Source organism: Capsella rubella, unplaced genomic scaffold (assembly GCF_000375325.1).
Source record: "Capsella rubella cultivar Monte Gargano unplaced genomic scaffold, Caprub1_0 scaffold_1, whole genome shotgun sequence".
Lineage (NCBI taxonomy): Eukaryota > Viridiplantae > Streptophyta > Magnoliopsida > Brassicales > Brassicaceae > Capsella > Capsella rubella.
The window spans coordinates 8,125,224-8,144,912 of record NW_006238923.1 but is presented as its reverse complement, the minus strand read 5'-3'; the positions used below and the strand labels follow the sequence as shown (position 1 = coordinate 8,144,912).

The following is a 19,689-nucleotide window of genomic DNA, read 5'->3' as shown; positions in this document are numbered from 1 at the left end:
TACCTAGAAGGCTAGAACACGAATGTAGCTACACTTCTACTTTTTAAAAAAAATTTTAGCTTTCGCTTCTCCTACTATTTTGTCTTTTTCTTTTTAGTTTTTAACGCAAATTGATTCATTCAACAATTATTCTCCTATAAAATTTAGCTCATATACACATAATCATCGGCTTTATAATATTTAAAAGAAAATTAGATTCATTCAGCACCTATGTATATTCTCCAAAACTTGGGCTTCAAGAAACTAGCTAGCCTAGCATATTTATCCACAACAGACATTTTTATGGTTTTATTCGATTTTTCTTGTTGTGAATTTTATATCAGAAATCAACATGAATAACATACGCATGAAACACGTAAAATCTTCCATCAAAACATCATCTTAAATTATTAAATTATACTAAATATTTTTTGAAATCAACTTATCATAACATCCTCTGTATATACTATTGATACTATTAAAAAGAAAACAATTTTTAATTAAATAAAATTGAAATTAATTATTATTGCATAAAACACCACTCAAATTAGTTAACAAAAATAATCAGAAAATGGATAATTTTGTTGTTGTTGTGAGTCAAAACACGTGAATTCTTTAGTGAACCGGAATATTGTTTTCGGATTGCAATTTAACAAAAAACTCTGGAATCTCTTTTACTCCAAAACTATAGAAAAAAACTTGATTTACTACAACATATCAAAGATAAGATAAAAAGTAAAACAATTCCAGATTGTTATCTGTTTAGATGCTCGGTATAATCTCTCTCTTTTATTATGTTTATTTGTTCTTGATTATATTATATATAAATAAGCTAATAATAGATGCTAATTTTCATCTATGTGTTTATGTAGGCTTAAATTTAACATAGTCGGAGCAGCCTAAGGAGTTGTCTTCTAATTTAGGGTCAGAAGTTTAAATGTTTATATTTAGAGAGTATAATAGATGCTAATTTTCAGAAGATATCTAATGGTGGTCTCAACTTTCTAAGTAGAGGTTAAGAGCATGAAGGTTGGTGTCATTACTAAATAATAGATATTATTATTAAAGAGATCTCTAAGAATATCCCAAACAAAAGATATATTATTATTTTAGTGATAACTCTTCTATACTCTCTCTCTCTCTTTCTTTTTCATTATATTATTGTTTAAATGGTGAGAACTTTCCAATGGAGGTGATAATGATATTTTTGGAAAAAAAAATATCTGTTTTAGTGGTATTTATGAGAATAATTCCCCTAAACAATATGATATTGTGTAATATTTTTTCTGTTTTTGTTTCCCCCAGCTATTATGTAATATATATATTTGGTATATACAATGAATATTAATTTAATATATAGCTTATCTCAAAATATACGAGATATCAAATTAGTCTTTATTTATTAATTTTTTTTATAAATAACGAAATAATTTAGCTTGGAGTGCATTTGATGGGATCGTGAAAACGAGAGGTGGTGATGAATGCTTCGTTACGTAAGCGAAGTGCATGGGATTCATATAAGTTATACTCTGTAAAATTCTAGTCCTTTTCAACGAAACTATATGACTAAACAAAAATACACTGGTTTAAAACTAACAGTGTGTAACAGTGAGATTCGGATTTTCAGATGTCAATTTTGGCAAGAGCTATAAAAACTACGTTTGTTTTCCGATCCTGGTCACGAAGACTTGTAATTGTGGAATGGTATCTTTTTTTTTTTTTTTTTTTTTTTTGTTAAAAGGCATATCGCATATGGAATGGTATCTATTAGCGATTATAATCTCTAACCATACTAAAGCACAAAATATGTATTAATAAATGGACGAAATAAATAGTGTTGAATAAAGTCATATAGTATATTTGTATTTATTTTTTTCTACTGAATATAGGTCCGATTAGTAACAGTACCAGAGGTCCCATAATACTATATGGTCTTTTATAGAGGACAGATAAAATTAAACTACAATAAATTATTTATAAACAATATAAGTGAAAGAATAGCTGCTCAATGATATTGCAAGCTAAGTTTCATAACTTTATTCCATTACACTCTCATAAAAACCAACTCTATTACAATGGTTCTTATTTATACTAGAGTCTTTAGGTTTAGGCTAAGCCTTCTAGAGTGTTCTCCAAAACTCCAAATTTGTTATTCAATATAATTTGACAGCTGTGTTGCTTTTGCTTTTGCACAACTTTCTGATGTTTGTCTTCACTTGCTTTTGTTGCAGAGATCCGTTGGGGAAGAAGACACTGTTCTTCTGGACTTTGGTTGCTGGATTCATTACTGGGCTTGATTCTGTATATTTGCTTAATAGGTTTTCTTTGGCCCAATGTTGATTTAGTCAAAACAAGACTTTGTTTTGTTGTCTTCTGTTGTACTGTCAACGACTCAGCTTCTTCATTCTTAGATCCGAGAGTACTTTTACTCACTTCTTCTTTTTCCTTTCTAGATCTTGACTCCATGGGTAGAGATCTTCCAATAATAAGATGCAACGATAACTTGGATATATAGTTTGTTTTTACTTTTGTTAGTTAGGTTTGCTTTATTGAATGACTTATCCTTGAATTTATATATATATATATATATAGTTATGGCAATACATAATCCGTTGTTAGGGTATCTTTATTGGTAACATCTTAAAATACTTTTTAAGATAAAATACATTTGAGAAAACATCTTGCACAAGATACTCTTTAAAATGTTACCAATAAAGATGATCTTATATATACTAGATTACTAGTTATGAAACCTTTTTGCTCTCTCTTCTTCTCCACTAGGACCACTACCCACAACAACAACAAAAACGAAATCAAAACAGGGAAAATTTATTATATATACTAGTTGGAACTAATAAAAAGGAAAAAAAAAAATCTGAAGAAAAACCATGTTAAAAACATAAGCGAAACAAAACCGTGTTACAAAAAAACAAAAAAAAATACCATGTTACAAAATAGAATTTTATATAAAAACCAAAGTTTAATTATGCCAATAACAACCACTGTGAGGCCTTGTTATGCCACAACAAAAGACTAAGCCCTCTAGAATTTAGCTGGGCCTAAAAATTCAAACACTAAAATTGGCTGGGCCTATCAGATACGGACTTATATATTTCACTTAAATCAGTTTATTAATGTTTTTGAAAGCGAGGTCTTTTTGAAAAAGATTTTTAATAGAAACAAATAAAATAAATTCAATTAGTAAATTGTGCTTATGAAAAAATAGCTCAGAGCTCAATATACACAGAAGAAAAGAAGAAGAAGAAGACGACTCAACAAATAATTTTTTTAGTCAAATTAAGATAGACAATGTGTAAGGTGTTTGAAATGCGAGCCAAGTGCGATTACTCTTTGTTTCTTTTGTTACCAATTCGTCTTCTGATTCTAAATTTGCCCAATTTGTTTCTATATAAACACTTCTCTTCTCCTCTCTTGTTTCGGTTTCTTCATTTTTTTCACAATTCTGTTTTCTTCCTTTTCACTCACAAAGTTTTGTTCTTTCTGTTCTTTCTCTTCAAAGCTCGAGAAAAAGTTGAAAGCTTTCTTCACAAAAAAGCTTTCTTTTTACTCCGATCAAGCATTGGATTTGTTTCTTGACTCGGGCTTCATAGTAGATAATTCGTGCGCAACGGTTTGTTTGTTAAGACTAATACAATGTCAATAAGGTGCCACTTCTGTGACTACGAGTTACGGGGATATCGATGTGAGTACCGTTGCCGGAGCTGTAAGCGATGGTGTTGTGGGACGTGCTTTGATCCTCAAGAAGGACGCAAGAACCTGTGCAATACTTGTGAAGTTCCGGTTAATACACGGGATGATTCAGAGAGGGAGCGCTACGACGACTTGCGTGATTCATTCCCAACTGGTTCGGGTCCAAGTGCCAATCTTGCGTCTAGGTACATTTCGATTCCGTTTCTTGCATCATGAGTCAGTATCGAGCATGGTGATATATGTGTTTAAATGTCTTTGTTATGATTGTTGCGATGATAGTATAAGAGTATTCTTATACTGCTAATTTAAGATGGTGATGTCAAGTACTTTGCTTTTTATGTCTGTGCTGTGATTGCAGGCATGAGTGTGAGATGTCATGTTTCTTGCATCGTGAATACATTTTGAAAAGCATGCCAAACTTTGTCTTATATGTCTGTGCTGTGATTGCAGGGATGAGATTTTAGAGTCTGCTATAATAAATTCAGATCAAGGAGTTGTTCAGAGTCAGGAGCCGAGTCAGGTGGATAATTCACAGAAATCACTCAATGTTGAGTATATAGAATCCATTTGGCTTCCTCCAGTGTTGGACAAAGTCAAGATTTACAGTTCAGACGAGGAAGAAAGTTTACAAGAACACAGAAGAGAGTCACCTATTCAAACTGCAGCAAAGGACCGATTACGAGCGGTAGTTGCAAAGACGTTGTTACAGGGAAGCAACATGAAGTGGCTGGACACTGTTACTAGTTTCGCATGGCAGGCTGCCAAATTTCTTAAGCCAGATACTAGTCAAGGCAGTATGGATCCTAGTGTGTACGTCAAAATAAAATGCCTTTCGTCAGGAAACCTAGAGGAGAGGTATCTAGTTCCTTCTAAAAACTACTTATCAAATGCCATTTGTTCTGTTGCTGATATACCTACTAATGTTATTTTGTTACTGCAGCCTCTTCATTAAGGGAATCGTCTGTAGAAAGAACATGAGCAATAAAACAATCCCTAATCACGAATCTCCAAAGTTGATGCTGGTAGTGGTAGCTCAGCATCCTAAACATCAGAGTGTTTGCCAATTAAGCTCCCTAAAGACTTTACTCTGGGAGGTTGGTTCATTATGACGTACAGATTACTTAATACTAGATATAATTAGTGGTTTATTAATTTTGTATATTGAACAGGAAAGCGATCATGTGAAAATGTTGAACGCACAGATAGAGTCACTGAATCCAGATATTATACTGGTCGAAGAAAGTGTTCCTTCGAACATCAAGCATTATTTACTTGAGAAGAAAATCTTTGTGGTGCTCAATATGAAGAGGCCATTGCTGGAACATATTGCCCGTTGCACTGGTGCCAAGTTTTGTCTTTTAGGAGATGGTCCTTCAACTGCTCAAGTGGGTTTGTGTAAGCTGTTCCGAGTAGAGAAATTGATGGAACAGCAAGAAGGTAATAGTCAACTGAGAAAATTATCCAAGACATTGATGTACATTGAAGATTGTCTGAGGCCACTCTTCTGCACGGTGTGTCCTCATAACATGCTCACATTTAAATCTGGTTTGCATATTTTCTCTGTGTGTTTTAATTAAGCTTGTGAACTATTTGCAGATTATGTTGAAGGTTGATTCTGGGGAAGATGTAAGGAAACTCAAGGAAATTATTAAAGATGTAGTTTTCGAAGCTTACCATCTGAGGTTAGAGGCTTCTTTTCTTCAAAATGAAGATGTTATTATGCCACTTATAGAGTCACAAAAACTATTTGAAGATGTTTCTGGAGATGGTGAACAGTCGTCAGCTACACACCCTGAGAAGAACATAATAGTTGTTTACTCGAGCCGCCACATGTCGAAAAAGAAAGCATGTGAACGCTCACGTCCCATGCGGATTCATTTCTCGAAGCAGCTTGATAAACATCTTGGGGTTTTTTTGAATGAAATCTTCACTCAGGTAGCTCTATTAACACTTCACTTCTCCATTGATCTTTACTATAATATAAAGTGAAAAACTTCTTCCGTTTTAAATTTCTGAACAGACAACAATATGTGGATTTTGTAAGAAGTGGGTGGGGTCTCACGTGGTTAGTTATACTCACCACAGTGAACAGCTTATCATGAATGTAAATCTCTTAACTTCCGAGAAGCTTCCTGGTGAAGAGCATGGTAAGATCTGGATGTGGTACAGATGCCAGAAATGTGATTATGTGGATGGGCTGCCACCTGCTACTCCAAAAATCAATTTGTCAGATGATACCCTGAGAATGTCTTTTGGAAAGTTCTTACAGTTTAGTTTCTCAGATCACCCCAGTGCAAGCCGTGTTGCAACATGCACTCACTCTCTTCAGAAAGACTGTTTACACTTCTTTGGGTAAAAATCTCAACTCTTAAAAAGTGAAATGAATTAAGAAAAGCTATAATTTTTAAGTGAATGCATTCATTAAATGTTTTACAGGCTTGGGAGCATGGTTGTGATTTTCAGGCATAGTCCTATTGATATACACTACATCCGTCTGCCACTAAGTATACCTGCAGCGTCTACCATGGCTACGGTTAATGAGAATCTAATCTCGACTAGTGCTCCTGGGTATTTGATATCGCAGGCTCTCACATCCAGCGATTATAAAGATTGGAGTTGTAGAAAATCTAAGAGTCATAAAAGTTCTTCACACTTTACCATCTTATTCAACAGCCACGCTTCTGAAGTAGCAAGTAACTCAAAAAGCGTTGTTCGCGTTGTTCGATGTTATTTTGCACAGCAGTTCTATTCTTTAAGAAACATTGTTACAAAAGAAGGGGACTTCTTGACATCGTTGAAGCATTGTAAGAAATGGAATGCTCAAGGAGGGAAAAGCAATGCGTATTTTGCGAAGAGTGTAGATGACAAATTAGTAGTTAAAGAAGTTGTCAAGTCGGAGCTGCGGTTTTTCAAGAAGAAGTTTGGTGATGACTACTTCAAATACGTTATAGAGGCACTAAAGTCTGGTACCCCTACATGCATGGTGAATATTATTGGAATCTTTCAGGTTCGTTCTTTCATACTAACTCTATGATTGGATTCTTTGCTATCCACATGTGTTTTTATGTTACAATGTTGAAGTTTATGACACTTCATCTATGATTGGATTCTTTGCTATCCACAGGTCTCTGTTAAAGGTCACAACCAAACTAAGGGATATTATATGGTGATGAAGAATGTCTTCTATGATAGACATATTTCAAAAGTGTATGATCTAAAGGGATCAGAGCGGGCACGCTTCAATTCAGACACCTCTGGGCCAAACAAAGTTCTACTTGACATGAATTTGCTAGAGGAAGAGTTGTGTTTTGTTGATAGAACTTACAAGAGATTCATGTTGCAGGCCATCTGGAATGACACTCTCTTCTTGTCGGTAAGTATTTAAAAACCCCTATGTTATTTCTTGTCATTTGTAAATAACACTGTATTCTCTGATGTGTCTGCAGAAAGCTGGTGTAATGGATTACTCCCTTTTGGTCGGATTGGATGAAGAAAGGAGAGAGCTTTCTATAGGAATCATAGACTATCTTAGAGAGTATTCATTGGCCAGAAAAATTGAGTCTGCAGCCAAGGCTTCAGGTATACTTGGTGGCCCAAGAGTTCCTCCTACTGTAATCTCACCTAAACTGTACAAGAACAGGTTCAGGAAAGCTATGTGTAACTATTTTTTCTCCTTTCCTTCTTGATCCGTCGATGTCTTGAACCGTAGCTTTATGTTTTTAGCTTTATGTTTGTAATCATTCTTTGATACGGTAGTGAATAGTGATAACTATTGGAGATGTATTGTATTTTACCAGGCGACAATTTTAATACCTGATTACCTGATACCATTGTTGTTTGAAAGTTTTATCAATAAATACACAGAGGGAAATAATCAAATTGTTTGTTACGGTAGTGATTACTCCAAAGAAAAAAAGTTCGATTCTCGAAAACCCTTTTGCTTCTACAAATATAATTGCTTTACAAAAGAATCAAATCAAATTGAACAATATATTAACATAGTTGAACAAATAGCCAGCCAAGTTTTCAATAACGAATGAACTAGATATTATTGGCAAGCTTTACGGAGAAGCTCTAACAAAGACATCGCTTTCCTCTTGCCTCTCTCTGTCCCCTTGTTCGATAGATTCATCAATGGCACAACCGCGCCTAGTCTACCGATAGTGATCAGTTTCTCGGTGTCTCTCTTACACAGCGAAAGCAATATCGCTGCTGCGTTCTCTCGGTTTCTAGTTTGATCCGTTTGGAGAATATTTATCAATGCAGGTAGAGTATTCGCTTTTACTATCGCGGATTTCGCGTCTAGGTTACTTGCAAGGACCGAGAGTATTGTCAAAGCTTCATCGACCATCCTGTGGCTGCTCGAGTCACTTAGCATCTTAACTAATGCAGTCACTATTCCGGCTCTAACTGCTCGACCTTTGTTTCCCTGATAAATGCAGAGATTGAACAAAGCCGTGGCTGCATCTTTCTTCCCTCTTGGAGTCCCGTTTTCGAGCAGATCCACTAAGGCAGGTATCGCACCCGATCCGCCTATAATGATCTTGTTCTCATCAGCTAATGAAAGGCTAAAGAGTGTTGCGGCTGCGTTTTCTCTTGCTTCCATGGTTCCGGCTCTAAGGACTTGAACGATAGATGTGACTGCACCAGCAAACATTATCAGCTCTTTGTTGTTTTCATATATAGAGAGGTTGAGAACGCATGTGATTGCGTTTTCCTGAGTTGCAACATCCTCTGAGGTTAAAAGGTTCACCAAAACAGGGATTGCTCCTGCTTCTGCAATCAGAATGCGATTATCCGTGCTTCTCTTTGACAGGGACCGGATTTCAGAAACAGCATTCCTTCGATCCTCTGTTGATCGGCTTGAGAGTCTTTGAACCAATGCCCGGATCACTGACATGTCTCCACGGTTTTTTGTCCTGCCATTGATGTAACCAGCGGGTTGCTCAATGTTGTGTTCAGTGCACCACCGAGAGATGAGGCTTCTGAGAACATAGTTTGGCGTAAGGGTAAAGTTTTCGAGTTTCTGTTGAGTTTTTGGACATGTTAGATTCCCACAGTCGATCCATCTCTGTATGTAAGCCCTCTCGTAAGTCTGCCATTGTATAGAGACAATATCAATAAACCAAGCAAGCAACAGACAGTTAAATTCATAAAATGTGGCTATACATCTTTAAAAACCAGACCTGTCCTGTGGCCACAATAACAGGATCCTTCATCAGCTCCAAAGACACCGGACAAAGAAAATCAACCGGAATCGTGAGTTTATCAGATTTCTTCGATTCGTCAGTATTCTTGGTAACCATTTTGTCTAATCTATCAGTATCAGCATCCTTGGATAGATAATAGGCCAATGAAATGGACGAGCTTCTCCTTAAAGGCGGCGAATCTTGTTTCTCCTCCTCCTCAGCAAATTGAAGTGTTTCTGAAACACTCTCAAGCTTTTCCTCAGCTTTGATCTTTACAATATTGCTAAAACCATCTCTATCCATTGGCTCAGATAAAGCACTGGAGAAATTATTTGAATTCAACGATCCATATCTCTGCATTGCTCTTCTCAACTGCGATCTCGCTAGTTCAACCTGTTCTCCAACTTCGTCAGAGATATCAAAAAGATCATACGGAAGATTGCTCAACGCTTTCTCAAGCTTCCATGTAACGCATTGGAACTGGAATGAGATTCTCTTGGCAGCACCATCCTTGAATCAAACAAAAATCAAAAACTTTCAGCTAAACCGGAGATAACCGTACTCTATAATCACCGGTCTAACTATATTTAACTAAACCAGTAATTCTAGTAGCAACTATAATTAAATCTGGAAACTTTCACGAGGATCGAAGATAGAGCAAATCGTGTAATTTGATTATGCTTACAGAGGAGTCGCGAGCTTGGAATCGAGCTGTGGAGAGAAGACGCTTCGCGGCTTGAACCCCGACCACAAGATCAGACCACCAATCATTATCCGACGACGAGGAAGCGGCGGAATCGATCGGAGTTGAGTCTCTAATCTCTTCTACCAAATGCGTCAAGAGAGAGACTCGGCGAGTGAGATCCGCGCAATCCTTCTTGAACACGCCGGCGTTGAGTGGAATGTCGACGATGTCGGAGATAAGGTCGAGCAGAGAGGCGGGTGAGACGATTCCTCCGGCCATTACGCCGATCAAACTCCGTCGATCGGAAAAATAAAATGTGGAAAAAGAAAGAATATTTAAAATAGCTTTGGGATTCGCTCCTTTTACTCACTCAGAAGCATTGAGACATATGCTTTTATTTATCCACGCGACCATTTTGTCTAAAGAGAGGTCACTGTTACGGCACCGTTTTGCTAGGACCTACGTCTTGGTCCATTTTTTTCTTCACTACTCTTAATAATATATTTATTAATTTTACATCAAAATGAAAGGTTTTTTCTTGGTGTAATTAAGGGGATTATTAAAAATTTTGAATTTAGATAATGCATATTATACAGATAAATTTATTTTAAGATCAGTGAATGTAGAATACTTATTCCGTGTGGTTAAGTGAATTAAAAATATAAGTTATTTATCATAAACATGATATAATAAACAAAAAATCGTCTATCATATAATTTTGCAGTGCATACATAATTATTTATTCCTAAATCTTATAAGAATTTTGATTTGCAATCTGATAATGTCATATATTTCTACAATTTTTTTCTAATGGACAAAAGAAAACCCTTTTTTTTTCTTCTTATAAAATAACTTAATTTTAGAATTTGTTTTTCTTAGTTGGCTTTTGCTAGTCAAACGATTATTTATTAATAAAGGAAATAAAATGAATGAGTAGATAAATAAATAAAGAGTAGATAAATAAATAAAGAAAAAAAAAACACCAAGAAGGAGGATACAGTTGGCAAAAAAAAACAAAGCGAGATTGACGGTGGTGGTGGATACAGAAGGAGAAGAAGAAGAAGAGAACAAAACACCAAGAAGGAGGATACAGTTGGCAATTGGGAATATCATGGTTCATAATGCAACCAAACACTTATAATTGAAATGAGCCACACACACAGACACAGGAAGACACACGCTTTAATTATTATACGTAAGAGTGATCGAGCACCATTACATTTTCTTTGCTTGCTTCGTTGTAAAGCCGACCCTTTTGTATTATCATCTCTTTTTTATATAAAAGTTGTAATAATTAAAACAGAATGGGTCAATCTAATAAATTATTCGGACCACAAATGTTATACAATTAGTTCTCTGTTTATTCTGGCCTGGACGCAATTATCAAACTTATCATCGTTCGTCAATCATTTTATTTGGTATGTATATTAATCTTCTATATACGGTTTCTCTGTAAATAAACTAATATGCTCATACGTACTTTGAACCATTTATTCCAAAACATTGCGTTTTGCGTTATGTGAAATTTATATATATATGAACAATGATCGTTGACGTTTAAGTTTTACGACATTATCGGCAATAACAATTCATTGGAACATACCGAATCAGGTATATACATTTTAGTTTTAGTTCTGCACATATCACGATTCAGAAGCCAGAGCAATGTTTATCTGAAATCTTTTTAAGGAAAAAAACTTTATATTTCTTCTAATGACTAGATTACGAACTCTGTTAGTTATTTACTTTTATATTTTAACTTGATCTTTCCAACCTTTTTAAGTAACCGTCGTACTAGATATAGTACTCTAGCTAGGTATGTACTTGCTACGTGTTGCTATTATATCCTTAGTGTTACTGTTGTCTACGTCTGCCTATAAGAGCCAAGTTGGTGGAACCATCAAAATCCAAAAGGGACTCTGGTTCTACTAGCTCTTAAGTGCAATTGAATTGTGAATGGGATGGGTTATAGAGAATGGTCTCCAACTGTATTGGTTTTCTAGAATTACCTCAAATTCCATATTCCGTGACAACGCGGGCGTGAAACAAGGACATCAATTTTAGGCCGTAGTACTGTACCGTGTTATAAAAGCAATAATATAAACCCGTACCTTGATAAAACTATAAAAAGAAATCAAAAGAGAGTAGTGAACAACTGACAAATGACAACAAGAAACATTTAATGAAATGAAAAATATCTATGATCCAGACACATAGATAACCTAAAGCCAGCCAATGAAGCTCTCCGATCCACAAGTTGCCATATTTAGACCCTACTTGACAATTAGTACTTCAACCATATCTTGTCTAATCAATGATATTTGAGTTCGTGTTTTTTTAGAAGACACGTAGAATTATTTTGTGCAATAAAAAGAGGATGTTGATTTCTAGTTGATTATGCTTTCTTAACTCGTGTATACACCAAATTGTAGTACGAAATTGTGTGCTTCAACTAAGTGATATGTTTGTTGTTCTTTAAACTGATATTTCTATTGGAACTTAACAAACTCAAAGAGCGTGCATCAGAGCATGGTTTGCTTTTCCACGTGATTCGAATGAAGTAAAAACTCCCCTCACGACCACCACCTGCGCCTGCAATAATATGCCACATTTTCTTTTCTTTTTTTGATGTATTTTTTTACTTCAAAACATAATTTTTATAAATTCATACTCCGTTACAACTTAATACTAGTATTAACTAACTAGGCAAAATTTTAACAAGTTCCGAAAAATGTTTCCTTTAGTATAAATTTTGAAATTGTTACAAATTATTAATAAATGTAAAGATTGTACATTATATTCTCAATGAATTTCTCTTTATAATATCTTGATTAATTAGTTTATCTTTTTTTAAGAGAGTTATCTTGCACCATCGAAAAAAACATGCGGAGAGGCATTTTAGATCTTGACATATCACTTGATGACATTAAGCGGCATCATCATCACACTGTTCTCAACTTCTCATCATGGTCCAATATCTGCAACGCAAAATATTAGTTTGTTATTATCAGTTTCAGAATATGTTAAAGTCCTATGCATTAGCATACATGACAATGGTAGATGTAGCCAGGCTCCTGGCTGGGTCGTGTCAAATGGGTAAGATGCATTAGTGTTAATATAAGTAAAGTTGAGGAGTATTCTCCTAACATGTCCCGTCATCATTGCACTTGACGACGTTGTTGTGTTTAGTCATACTCTCAAATCTCATCTCGACAACTAACTATTAAGTCTTAACATTGAGACGAGTTATTGAACTTAACCCAAAAAAAAAAACATATTTCTACAAATATTCCAAACTTTAGATTTTAATTTTGGTGGTAGGTAATTTAATTAGGTCTACGCCAATGCCTAATTAATGTTGCCCTTGGTTTAGTGCATAAAGCCGCATGAAACTTGTCGCATGCTTCGCTAAAACGTTACCTTTATGACTTACAATGCCACGTCACATTCTCTTATGTAAACTTTTATGTGACGTGGTGCTTTCTGATGTTCTGATTGGTCTATTTTCTCGGATGACGTGGTATGAGAAAGTCAAAAATCGTTTCAAGGAAAGATGTAGAGAGAGAGGAGAGACGAGACGTAGAGAGAGAGAGAGGAGAGAGAGGAGAGGAGAGACGAGACGAATAGGTAGTAAGGTAGATGACGTGACGAAGGAACGACGGAGCGGGGAACCACGAGCCGTTCTTGATATTCAACGTGGTTGTCTCATGGTGGCGCGTGGTTCACTCATGATGGCGCGTGGTCGCTGTAGCTTTCCATCTCCAGTCAGAAAATCTAAACAATCTCATAAATATCCATTGAAAAGTACGTTATCGCTTTGTTTTGTTCTTTCCTGTTTTTTCTTGCAATCTCATATCTCTCTCTTTTTTTTCTTGATAAAAGTGTAATTTCATATCTGTTGTAATATGGTATTATTAGGAGAAACGAAAAAGGAAATGATTAAGAATGTGATTAAGCTCTTAACGATGGTGATTTTGATTGGTACTTTGGTGATTTGGATCATGATGCCAACTTCTACTTACAAGAAAGTATGGTTGAAATCCATGCGTGCCAAGCTCGGCAACTCGGTTTATTTTGGGAGACCAGGTAATTAAATTCACATTTATCAAACTTCTTTTATAAGTCGTCATAGATACAAACATCATTAATATTTTATACTGGGTTTTTTCTTTCATTAGGAGTAAACCTTTTGATTTACATGTTTCCAATGATTCTATTGGCTTTTCTTGGATCTATTCACCTTCATTTGAAGAAACAAACGACTGTTAACCAATTTAATAGGTAATTTAATTAAACAGTTAAACTACCAACTGGTTATTATCTTATCTTATTAACCTCTATTTATATCATGATCTTATAGTATTCTTTTTTCTGGTAATTAAAAGTGAAGTGGAGAGAAAGAAGAAGAGAGAAAAGTATGGTGCATTGAAAAGACCAATGTTGGTGAAGGGATTAGGAATAGTGACAGTGACTGAGGTTATGTTCTTGATGATGTTCTTGGCTCTTCTTCTTTGGAGCTTAGCCAATTACTTTTACCGTACCTTTACCACCATCACTCCTCAATCAGTTCCAATCGACGGAGATAACTTGTAAGTTTTTTATTGAATGGAACTATATTTGAGTTAGTCAAATTTCAATAGGAAACTCACATAAATTAAGAATAATGAAATTGACTGACCTGTAATTTCTCTGAATCATTCATACTTTCATATCATATATAAATCTATAACAATTTAATAAATGGTTGACTATTGTGTTTGTTTTATGTATTGCAAAACTCAAAAGATGGCAAGCCAGGCTGGATTCAATAGCAGTAAGGTTAGGTCTAACAGGGAACATATGCTTGGGGTTCTTGTTCTATCCGGTGGCGCGTGGCTCATCATTGCTGGCTGCTATTGGACTTACGTCGGAGTCAAGCATCAAGTACCATATATGGCTCGGTAACTTGGTCATGACCTTATTGACCAGCCACGGTCTTTGTTATTGTATCTACTGGATATCCACAAATCAAGTCTTTCAGGTTAGTCTAAGTGTTAATATATACACATGTAGTTGATATAACGAATATTTGATTAACTGAAGCTACTTTTGTTATCTTACTTTGAAAAATGGACTGTGATTTTAGCTTGTTTGCTAGAACTAGAACATAATCAACCGGTTTGATTAAAATTACAATTTGCTTTTGATTATAATGCTCAGTGCTAAGTCCTACTTGTTGGTGTGAATAGATGTTAGAGTGGGATAGGACCGGTATCTCGCATTTAGCCGGAGAGATAGCTCTGGTGGCCGGACTTGTGATGTGGAGCACCACATTTCCAAAGATTAGAAGGAGATTTTTCGAAGTCTTCTTCTATACTCATCACCTCTACATGGTCTTCATGCTCTTCTTTGTCTTCCACGTTGGCATCTCTTACGCGTTGATCTCATTTCCCGGTTTCTACATCTTTATCATCGATCGTTTCTTGAGATTTCTCCAGTCGCGCAACAATGTCAAGCTAGTCTCTGCTCGTGTTCTTCCTTGTGAAACCGTCGAGCTTAATTTCTCCAAAAACCCTAGTGAGTTTTACTAATGATCCCTCTGTTTTGTCTTCTTCAATTGATTATTTATTCAAGAACCATATACTAAATATGTTATTACAGTGCTGATATATAGCCCGACGAGTACATTGTTCGTGAACATTCCAAGTATTTCGAAGCTGCAGTGGCATCCTTTTACCATAACTTCAAGTAGCAAACTCGAACCTAAGAAGCTAAGTGTTATGATCAAGAGCCAAGGCAAATGGTCCACTAAGCTTTACCATATGCTTTCTTCTTCTAATCAGATCGACCGCCTTGCTGTTTCCGTCGAGGGACCCTACGGCCCTGCTTCCACTGATTACTTACGGTAATTAACTTAAATCCCAAACAGAGAAGTTCTACATTCTTTCCCTTGCAACACAAGTAACATTGATGCTCTGTTTTTATTATACGTAGGCATGAATCTCTGGTGATGGTGAGTGGAGGTAGTGGGATTACACCGTTCATCTCCATAATCCGCGATATACTCTACATAAGCTCAACGAACACTTGTAAAATCCCAAAGATGACATTAATCTGCGCATTCAAGACCTCTTCCGACCTATCCATGCTCAACCTAATCTTACCAACCTCAGCCGAGATCCCTTCCTTTGTAGATATCCAGATCAAAGCCTTCGTCACCCGAGAGAAAGAATCAACTTGCAATGTGAATATCATCAAAACCCTAGATTTTAAACCATATGTCTCAGACCAACCCATCTCACCTATCCTCGGACCCAACTCTTGGCTATGGCTAGCCACCATCCTCTCTTCTTCATTCATGATATTTATTACCATCATCGCAATGATCACAAAATATCACATTAACCCAATTGATCAAAGCTCAGAAAAGTACACTTCCGCATATAAATCTCTCATTTACCTTCTAGCAATCTCCATTAGCGTGGTGGCTTCGTCTACTGTCGCTATATTGTGTAACAAAAAGAAATATTACAAGGAAAAAGATGAAAGCGTGGATGTATTGTCTCCGTTGATGATTGAGAGCTCGCCAGATCAGCTGCTATCTGGATTCACCAACATTCATTATGGAGAAAGGCCTAATCTTAAAAGTAAGTCTAATTAATGAAGATTATATAAACCATTTCCTACATATATTAGACTGTAGAGTATAATGCTTTTTGCCAAATTCTCATTCTGTTCATTGTGTGAAAGCAGAGCTCATAGGTGGTTTAAAAGGTTCGAGCGTCGGAGTTCTTGTGTGTGGTCCAAGGAAGATGAAAGAAGAGGTTGCAAATATTTGTTCGTTTGGTTCCGCTGAGAATCTTCAATTTGAATCTATCAGTTTCAGCTGGTGATTTTTGATTGGTGTAGAAGAAAATGAATTTGGAGTAATCATATTCCATTTTTATTGTGTAACTCTGTTTAGTAGAACAAATTCAGGAAAGAATGGTTCTTTTCAACATAGCCTGCAGTACTAATTTTACTAGGGATTAATAAAGTGTAGATTATATTACATTCTCAATGAATGATGCATTCGATTGATTTTTAGCTTTTGAAGAGTTATATTGCACATATCAATTAACGACCTTAAGCGGCCTCATCATCATATTGTCCTCATGGTCCAATATCTGCAATGGATAATATGAACGTTCATTAAAAAAAGACTTTATAATAACAATTACCTATTTCAAAATATTATGAAAAATCCTACTTACGTGACAATGGTAGACGTAGCCAGGTTCCTGGGTCGCATCGAATGGGTAAGATGCGTTAGTGTGGATATAAGAAAAACGTACGAGTATTCTCGTAACATGTCCTGGCATCATCTTGAACACGTTCTTCCAACCTCTCTCGTGTGCTGTCACCGCCGTCTTCTTCCCTCGTGCGTATTTACTAATCTGACACTTGACTGCATCGTTGTGTTTCGTCATACACTCCTTGAACTCATCCAACCCTGCCGCCAGTAACTCCGTTTGCTCAACCACTTTGAATAGTCCGAGATGAATATGTAACGGATGGTTATCCTCGGTCAAATTTATCACTTCCCACACCTGATTAGTAGTTCCACAGTTTTTGTTTATTAAAATTTTTGTAATCAGTTTCATATTTCAGACCGTTAATTAACAATGTACTACCTACCTCGGTGGTTCCTATTTTTGGAGTTTCCGTGACGGGAGCGTCATAGGGCAAGCCGTTGACGAACAAATGAGTTGGCTCATCAGAGTTGCTCACGTACTCGTACATAGATATGTAACGTGTGAGAACCGCGTTTGATACATCTACATGCGGGTACTCGATGAGCTTCTTGGGGACTGTACATGTGTCATCCTCGGGTTCAGTTTTGACTATAAATTTCATTACCTTGCTATTCTCCTTGTTGACAGGATCGCCGTTAGGGTAAGGATACGGCGCGTCATTAGCTAGCACCACTGTTCTCGACGGCGACTTCGAGAAATCAACGATGACGTCTGCTATTTCTGAAGGAGATAAGAGGATCCATTTAGTCACCACTGGTTTTGAGAGATACGCAGAGTCAGAACCCACGACGATGAAATCTAGACCGTTGGAGAAGAAGAATTTAAAGAATCTTGCGTTGCTTGCGTTTATGATGCGGAATCTGTATTTCCTGCGTCGGACGTTTAGTCTCGGCCACGCTTTTCCATTAACGATGATCATATCGCCGAAGTATTCAGGTTGCCATTGCGGGTGAATAGAAGGGTTGTTCCCTGTTGCGTTCATGTAAATCGACCCGTCTTTACGAAAGCTCCGGTCGAAAATAATCAACGGCCGGTCAAATTCATCGCCGGTGGGTAGTCGAAGAGGAGATTCTACGGCGGGGTGGCGAAGAACGTAGGCGCCCACCATACCGGCGAGGTTGTTGATCCGGGTCAAACCCATGGCATGGTCGTGGTACCACATGTTACCAGGTTGTTGCTTGTTCTCGTAATGCAACGTCGTTTTGGTCCATTTTGGTCCTGTCTCTCTAAAACCTGACGTGAACCATGCATCAGCGTTTCCATCACTGGCTGGTTCGTGGATTCCTCCGTGTAAGTGAACCACCGTAGGAATCCCACCGTGTTTCGGAGTTGCTGGGGAGATTGTGGGATCCCAAGGAAGAATGTGAGATGAAGGAAGGTGGTTTCGCCACGTAACGTATGTGTCTACTCCATACACGGCTTCTATCGTCGGACCAGGAACTGTTGCCTTGCTACGTGATGTACCGTATGCGAACACTTGTGTCGCTGGCAAGTCTCTATGAAATTTCTGTCACCCATCCATAAATTTAAGTCATCACTCTCACTCATATACTCTGTTTTTACATACTAAGAAAAGTGTGACATTTGTATACAGGACTCTGTTTTTACATACTATGAAAAGCGACATATGTAATTGGGCCTAGGAATAGGCCGAAGCTTTATGTCTATTATTACCATGAGGACTAAATAAGTGAAGTCAAGACTAGAGAGTAAAAACACAAAGCGTATCTCATCATTTATTTTTCCAACCACTCAGACGTAAACAAGTTGAAATACGAGTATTCTCACCAATCCAAAAGAATCTGATTCTTGGAAAAGAAAAAATAAATGGGCAAAAGAAGAATACCCATTTAGTGGAGAACATGCCGATTTGAAGAGAAGTGGGTTTGAGGATGCCATGAACAGAGTTAAACCCATGGAGTCTAGGCATATCAGGGAGGTCGTCAACGAACATCTTAAGCTTTTCCACTTCGAATAACTGGTCATCGAGCAGCTCCCCGCACATGCCACGGAGCCACGTTACTGTTACTATTACCATCATCACTCTCTTCATCTTCCTCTGACACGATAGAGATCCCATTTCTGACAACTCGAGTCACTTGTGTCTGTGTGTGAGTGTGTTTGTGAATAATTAGTTTGGGATGAGAGAAATTAAGTTCTTGATCATTAAATTAGATCATATATATAGAAGTATGTGTGTGTGTGTGTGTGTGTGAGAACGTGGTGGTGTCTGGTTCACACCCTTAAGTCTACGAAGTATAGGATCTTTACACTTATATTCTATCCCTAATCTAATTTTGTAAAACTTTTATATTTATTCAAATGGTTGCATGATGTGCAGATGGCATTATGCTTTTTTATGATTCAGTGACCTTTCTTTTCAAAGTGTTTATTTTAGGATTTTTTTGTTTGTCTTTGTATTATTTTTATAAGATTTCACTCTTTACTCTTATTTGTTTTTTATTTATTTTGTCACACCCTTCAGTTAGTACCGGATTTATCGAAGTAATACATTTAATGAAAGTTGCGTATAATGTTCAACCCTTAATGACTAGTGTGAAAACAAAAAATAAACAAAGCTTAGTGACAAATGAGAGCCTAAGGGCACCATTATTGGTGGTATCTTAGAAAGCTAAGATACTCCAATTTTACAAAAGAAAGATCTTATATTACATCTTTTCTTTGCAAAATTGGGGTATCCTTTCTAAGATACCCCTATAATATTGGTCTAATAACTCGGATGATTCATCCTTTTAGCTTAGCATAGTCTTCGAGGGAGATAGGTAGGTAGGTTGATTAGTACGTGTACCTATGGTTCTGTGATTGAGAATAGATCTTAAACTCCTTATTA

The 19,689-nt window shown here is 36.5% G+C and overlaps 4 protein-coding genes across 5 annotated transcripts; 2 read left to right on the top strand and 2 right to left on the bottom strand.

Moving 5' to 3' along the window:
- Nucleotides 1-4,408: 4,408 nt before the first annotated feature.
- LOC111828610 (putative 1-phosphatidylinositol-3-phosphate 5-kinase FAB1C) lies at nucleotides 4,409-7,452 on the top strand. The gene is made up of 9 exons (XM_023776962.1): nucleotides 4,409-4,545; nucleotides 4,631-4,784; nucleotides 4,860-5,201; nucleotides 5,287-5,625; nucleotides 5,711-6,042; nucleotides 6,127-6,258; nucleotides 6,364-6,697; nucleotides 6,815-7,063; nucleotides 7,137-7,452. The coding sequence occupies exons 1-9, from the start codon at nucleotides 4,409-4,411 to the stop codon at nucleotides 7,374-7,376; spliced, it is 2,259 nt and encodes a 752-aa protein (XP_023632730.1). The 3' UTR covers nucleotides 7,377-7,452.
- Nucleotides 7,453-7,588: 136 nt separating this feature from the next.
- LOC17898713 (U-box domain-containing protein 11) lies at nucleotides 7,589-10,020 on the bottom strand. The gene is made up of 3 exons (XM_023776817.1): nucleotides 9,565-10,020; nucleotides 8,877-9,389; nucleotides 7,589-8,785 (listed from the first exon to the last, which is right to left on the bottom strand). The coding sequence occupies exons 1-3, from the start codon at nucleotides 9,841-9,843 to the stop codon at nucleotides 7,739-7,741; spliced, it is 1,839 nt and encodes a 612-aa protein (XP_023632585.1). The 5' UTR covers nucleotides 9,844-10,020; the 3' UTR covers nucleotides 7,589-7,738.
- Nucleotides 10,021-13,154: 3,134 nt separating this feature from the next.
- Nucleotides 13,155-16,596, top strand: LOC17900195 (ferric reduction oxidase 3, mitochondrial). Of its 2 annotated transcripts, XM_006306741.2 has the most exons (9): nucleotides 13,155-13,368; nucleotides 13,483-13,650; nucleotides 13,743-13,845; nucleotides 13,950-14,153; nucleotides 14,350-14,584; nucleotides 14,793-15,120; nucleotides 15,205-15,448; nucleotides 15,538-16,190; nucleotides 16,297-16,596. In XM_006306741.2, the coding sequence occupies exons 1-9, from the start codon at nucleotides 13,272-13,274 to the stop codon at nucleotides 16,434-16,436; spliced, it is 2,172 nt and encodes a 723-aa protein (XP_006306803.2). In that variant the 5' UTR covers nucleotides 13,155-13,271; the 3' UTR covers nucleotides 16,437-16,596. The 2 variants fall into 2 exon arrangements, with proteins under 2 accessions (XP_006306803.2, XP_023633204.1); XM_023777436.1 differs by lacking the exons at nucleotides 13,155-13,368; nucleotides 13,483-13,650 and having other exon boundaries at nucleotides 13,755-13,845; nucleotides 13,955-14,153.
- On the bottom strand, nucleotides 16,532-19,162 carry LOC17896672 (multicopper oxidase LPR1). The gene is made up of 4 exons (XM_006307032.2): nucleotides 18,685-19,162; nucleotides 17,221-18,345; nucleotides 16,797-17,132; nucleotides 16,532-16,709 (listed from the first exon to the last, which is right to left on the bottom strand). Exons 1-4 carry the CDS (start codon nucleotides 18,916-18,918, stop codon nucleotides 16,656-16,658), a joined length of 1,749 nt encoding a protein of 582 aa, XP_006307094.1. The 5' UTR covers nucleotides 18,919-19,162; the 3' UTR covers nucleotides 16,532-16,655.
- Between the last annotated feature and the right edge of the window lie 527 nt (nucleotides 19,163-19,689).

What these genes read in the sequence shown, in the direction of transcription:
- LOC111828610 (XM_023776962.1), top strand. Translation starts at nt 4,409, where the DNA reads ATGAAGTGGCTGGACACTGTTACTAGTTTCGCATGGCAGGCTGCCAAA. An exon ending in TCAGGAAACCTAGAGGAGAG is followed by an intron (nt 4,546 to 4,630) that starts GTATCTAGTTCC and finishes TTGTTACTGCAG; the next exon opens with CCTCTTCATTAAGGGAATCG. An exon ending in TGAATGAAATCTTCACTCAG is followed by an intron (nt 5,626 to 5,710) that starts GTAGCTCTATTA and finishes ATTTCTGAACAG; the next exon opens with ACAACAATATGTGGATTTTG.
- LOC17898713 (XM_023776817.1), bottom strand. Translation starts at nt 9,843, where the DNA reads ATGGCCGGAGGAATCGTCTCACCCGCCTCTCTGCTCGACCTTATCTCC. An exon ending in TCCAAGCTCGCGACTCCTCT is followed by an intron (nt 9,390 to 9,564) that starts GTAAGCATAATC and finishes GTTTGATTCAAG; the next exon opens with GATGGTGCTGCCAAGAGAAT. An exon ending in TTATTGTGGCCACAGGACAG is followed by an intron (nt 8,786 to 8,876) that starts GTCTGGTTTTTA and finishes ATACAATGGCAG; the next exon opens with ACTTACGAGAGGGCTTACAT.
- LOC17900195 (XM_006306741.2), top strand. Translation starts at nt 13,272, where the DNA reads ATGGTGGCGCGTGGTTCACTCATGATGGCGCGTGGTCGCTGTAGCTTT. An exon ending in CCACAAATCAAGTCTTTCAG is followed by an intron (nt 14,585 to 14,792) that starts GTTAGTCTAAGT and finishes TGGTGTGAATAG; the next exon opens with ATGTTAGAGTGGGATAGGAC. An exon ending in GCTTCCACTGATTACTTACG is followed by an intron (nt 15,449 to 15,537) that starts GTAATTAACTTA and finishes TATTATACGTAG; the next exon opens with GCATGAATCTCTGGTGATGG.
- LOC17896672 (XM_006307032.2), bottom strand. Translation starts at nt 18,918, where the DNA reads ATGGGATCTCTATCGTGTCAGAGGAAGATGAAGAGAGTGATGATGGTA. An exon ending in GCATGTTCTCCACTAAATGG is followed by an intron (nt 18,346 to 18,684) that starts GTATTCTTCTTT and finishes GATGGGTGACAG; the next exon opens with AAATTTCATAGAGACTTGCC. An exon ending in CAAAAATAGGAACCACCGAG is followed by an intron (nt 17,133 to 17,220) that starts GTAGGTAGTACA and finishes ACTACTAATCAG; the next exon opens with GTGTGGGAAGTGATAAATTT.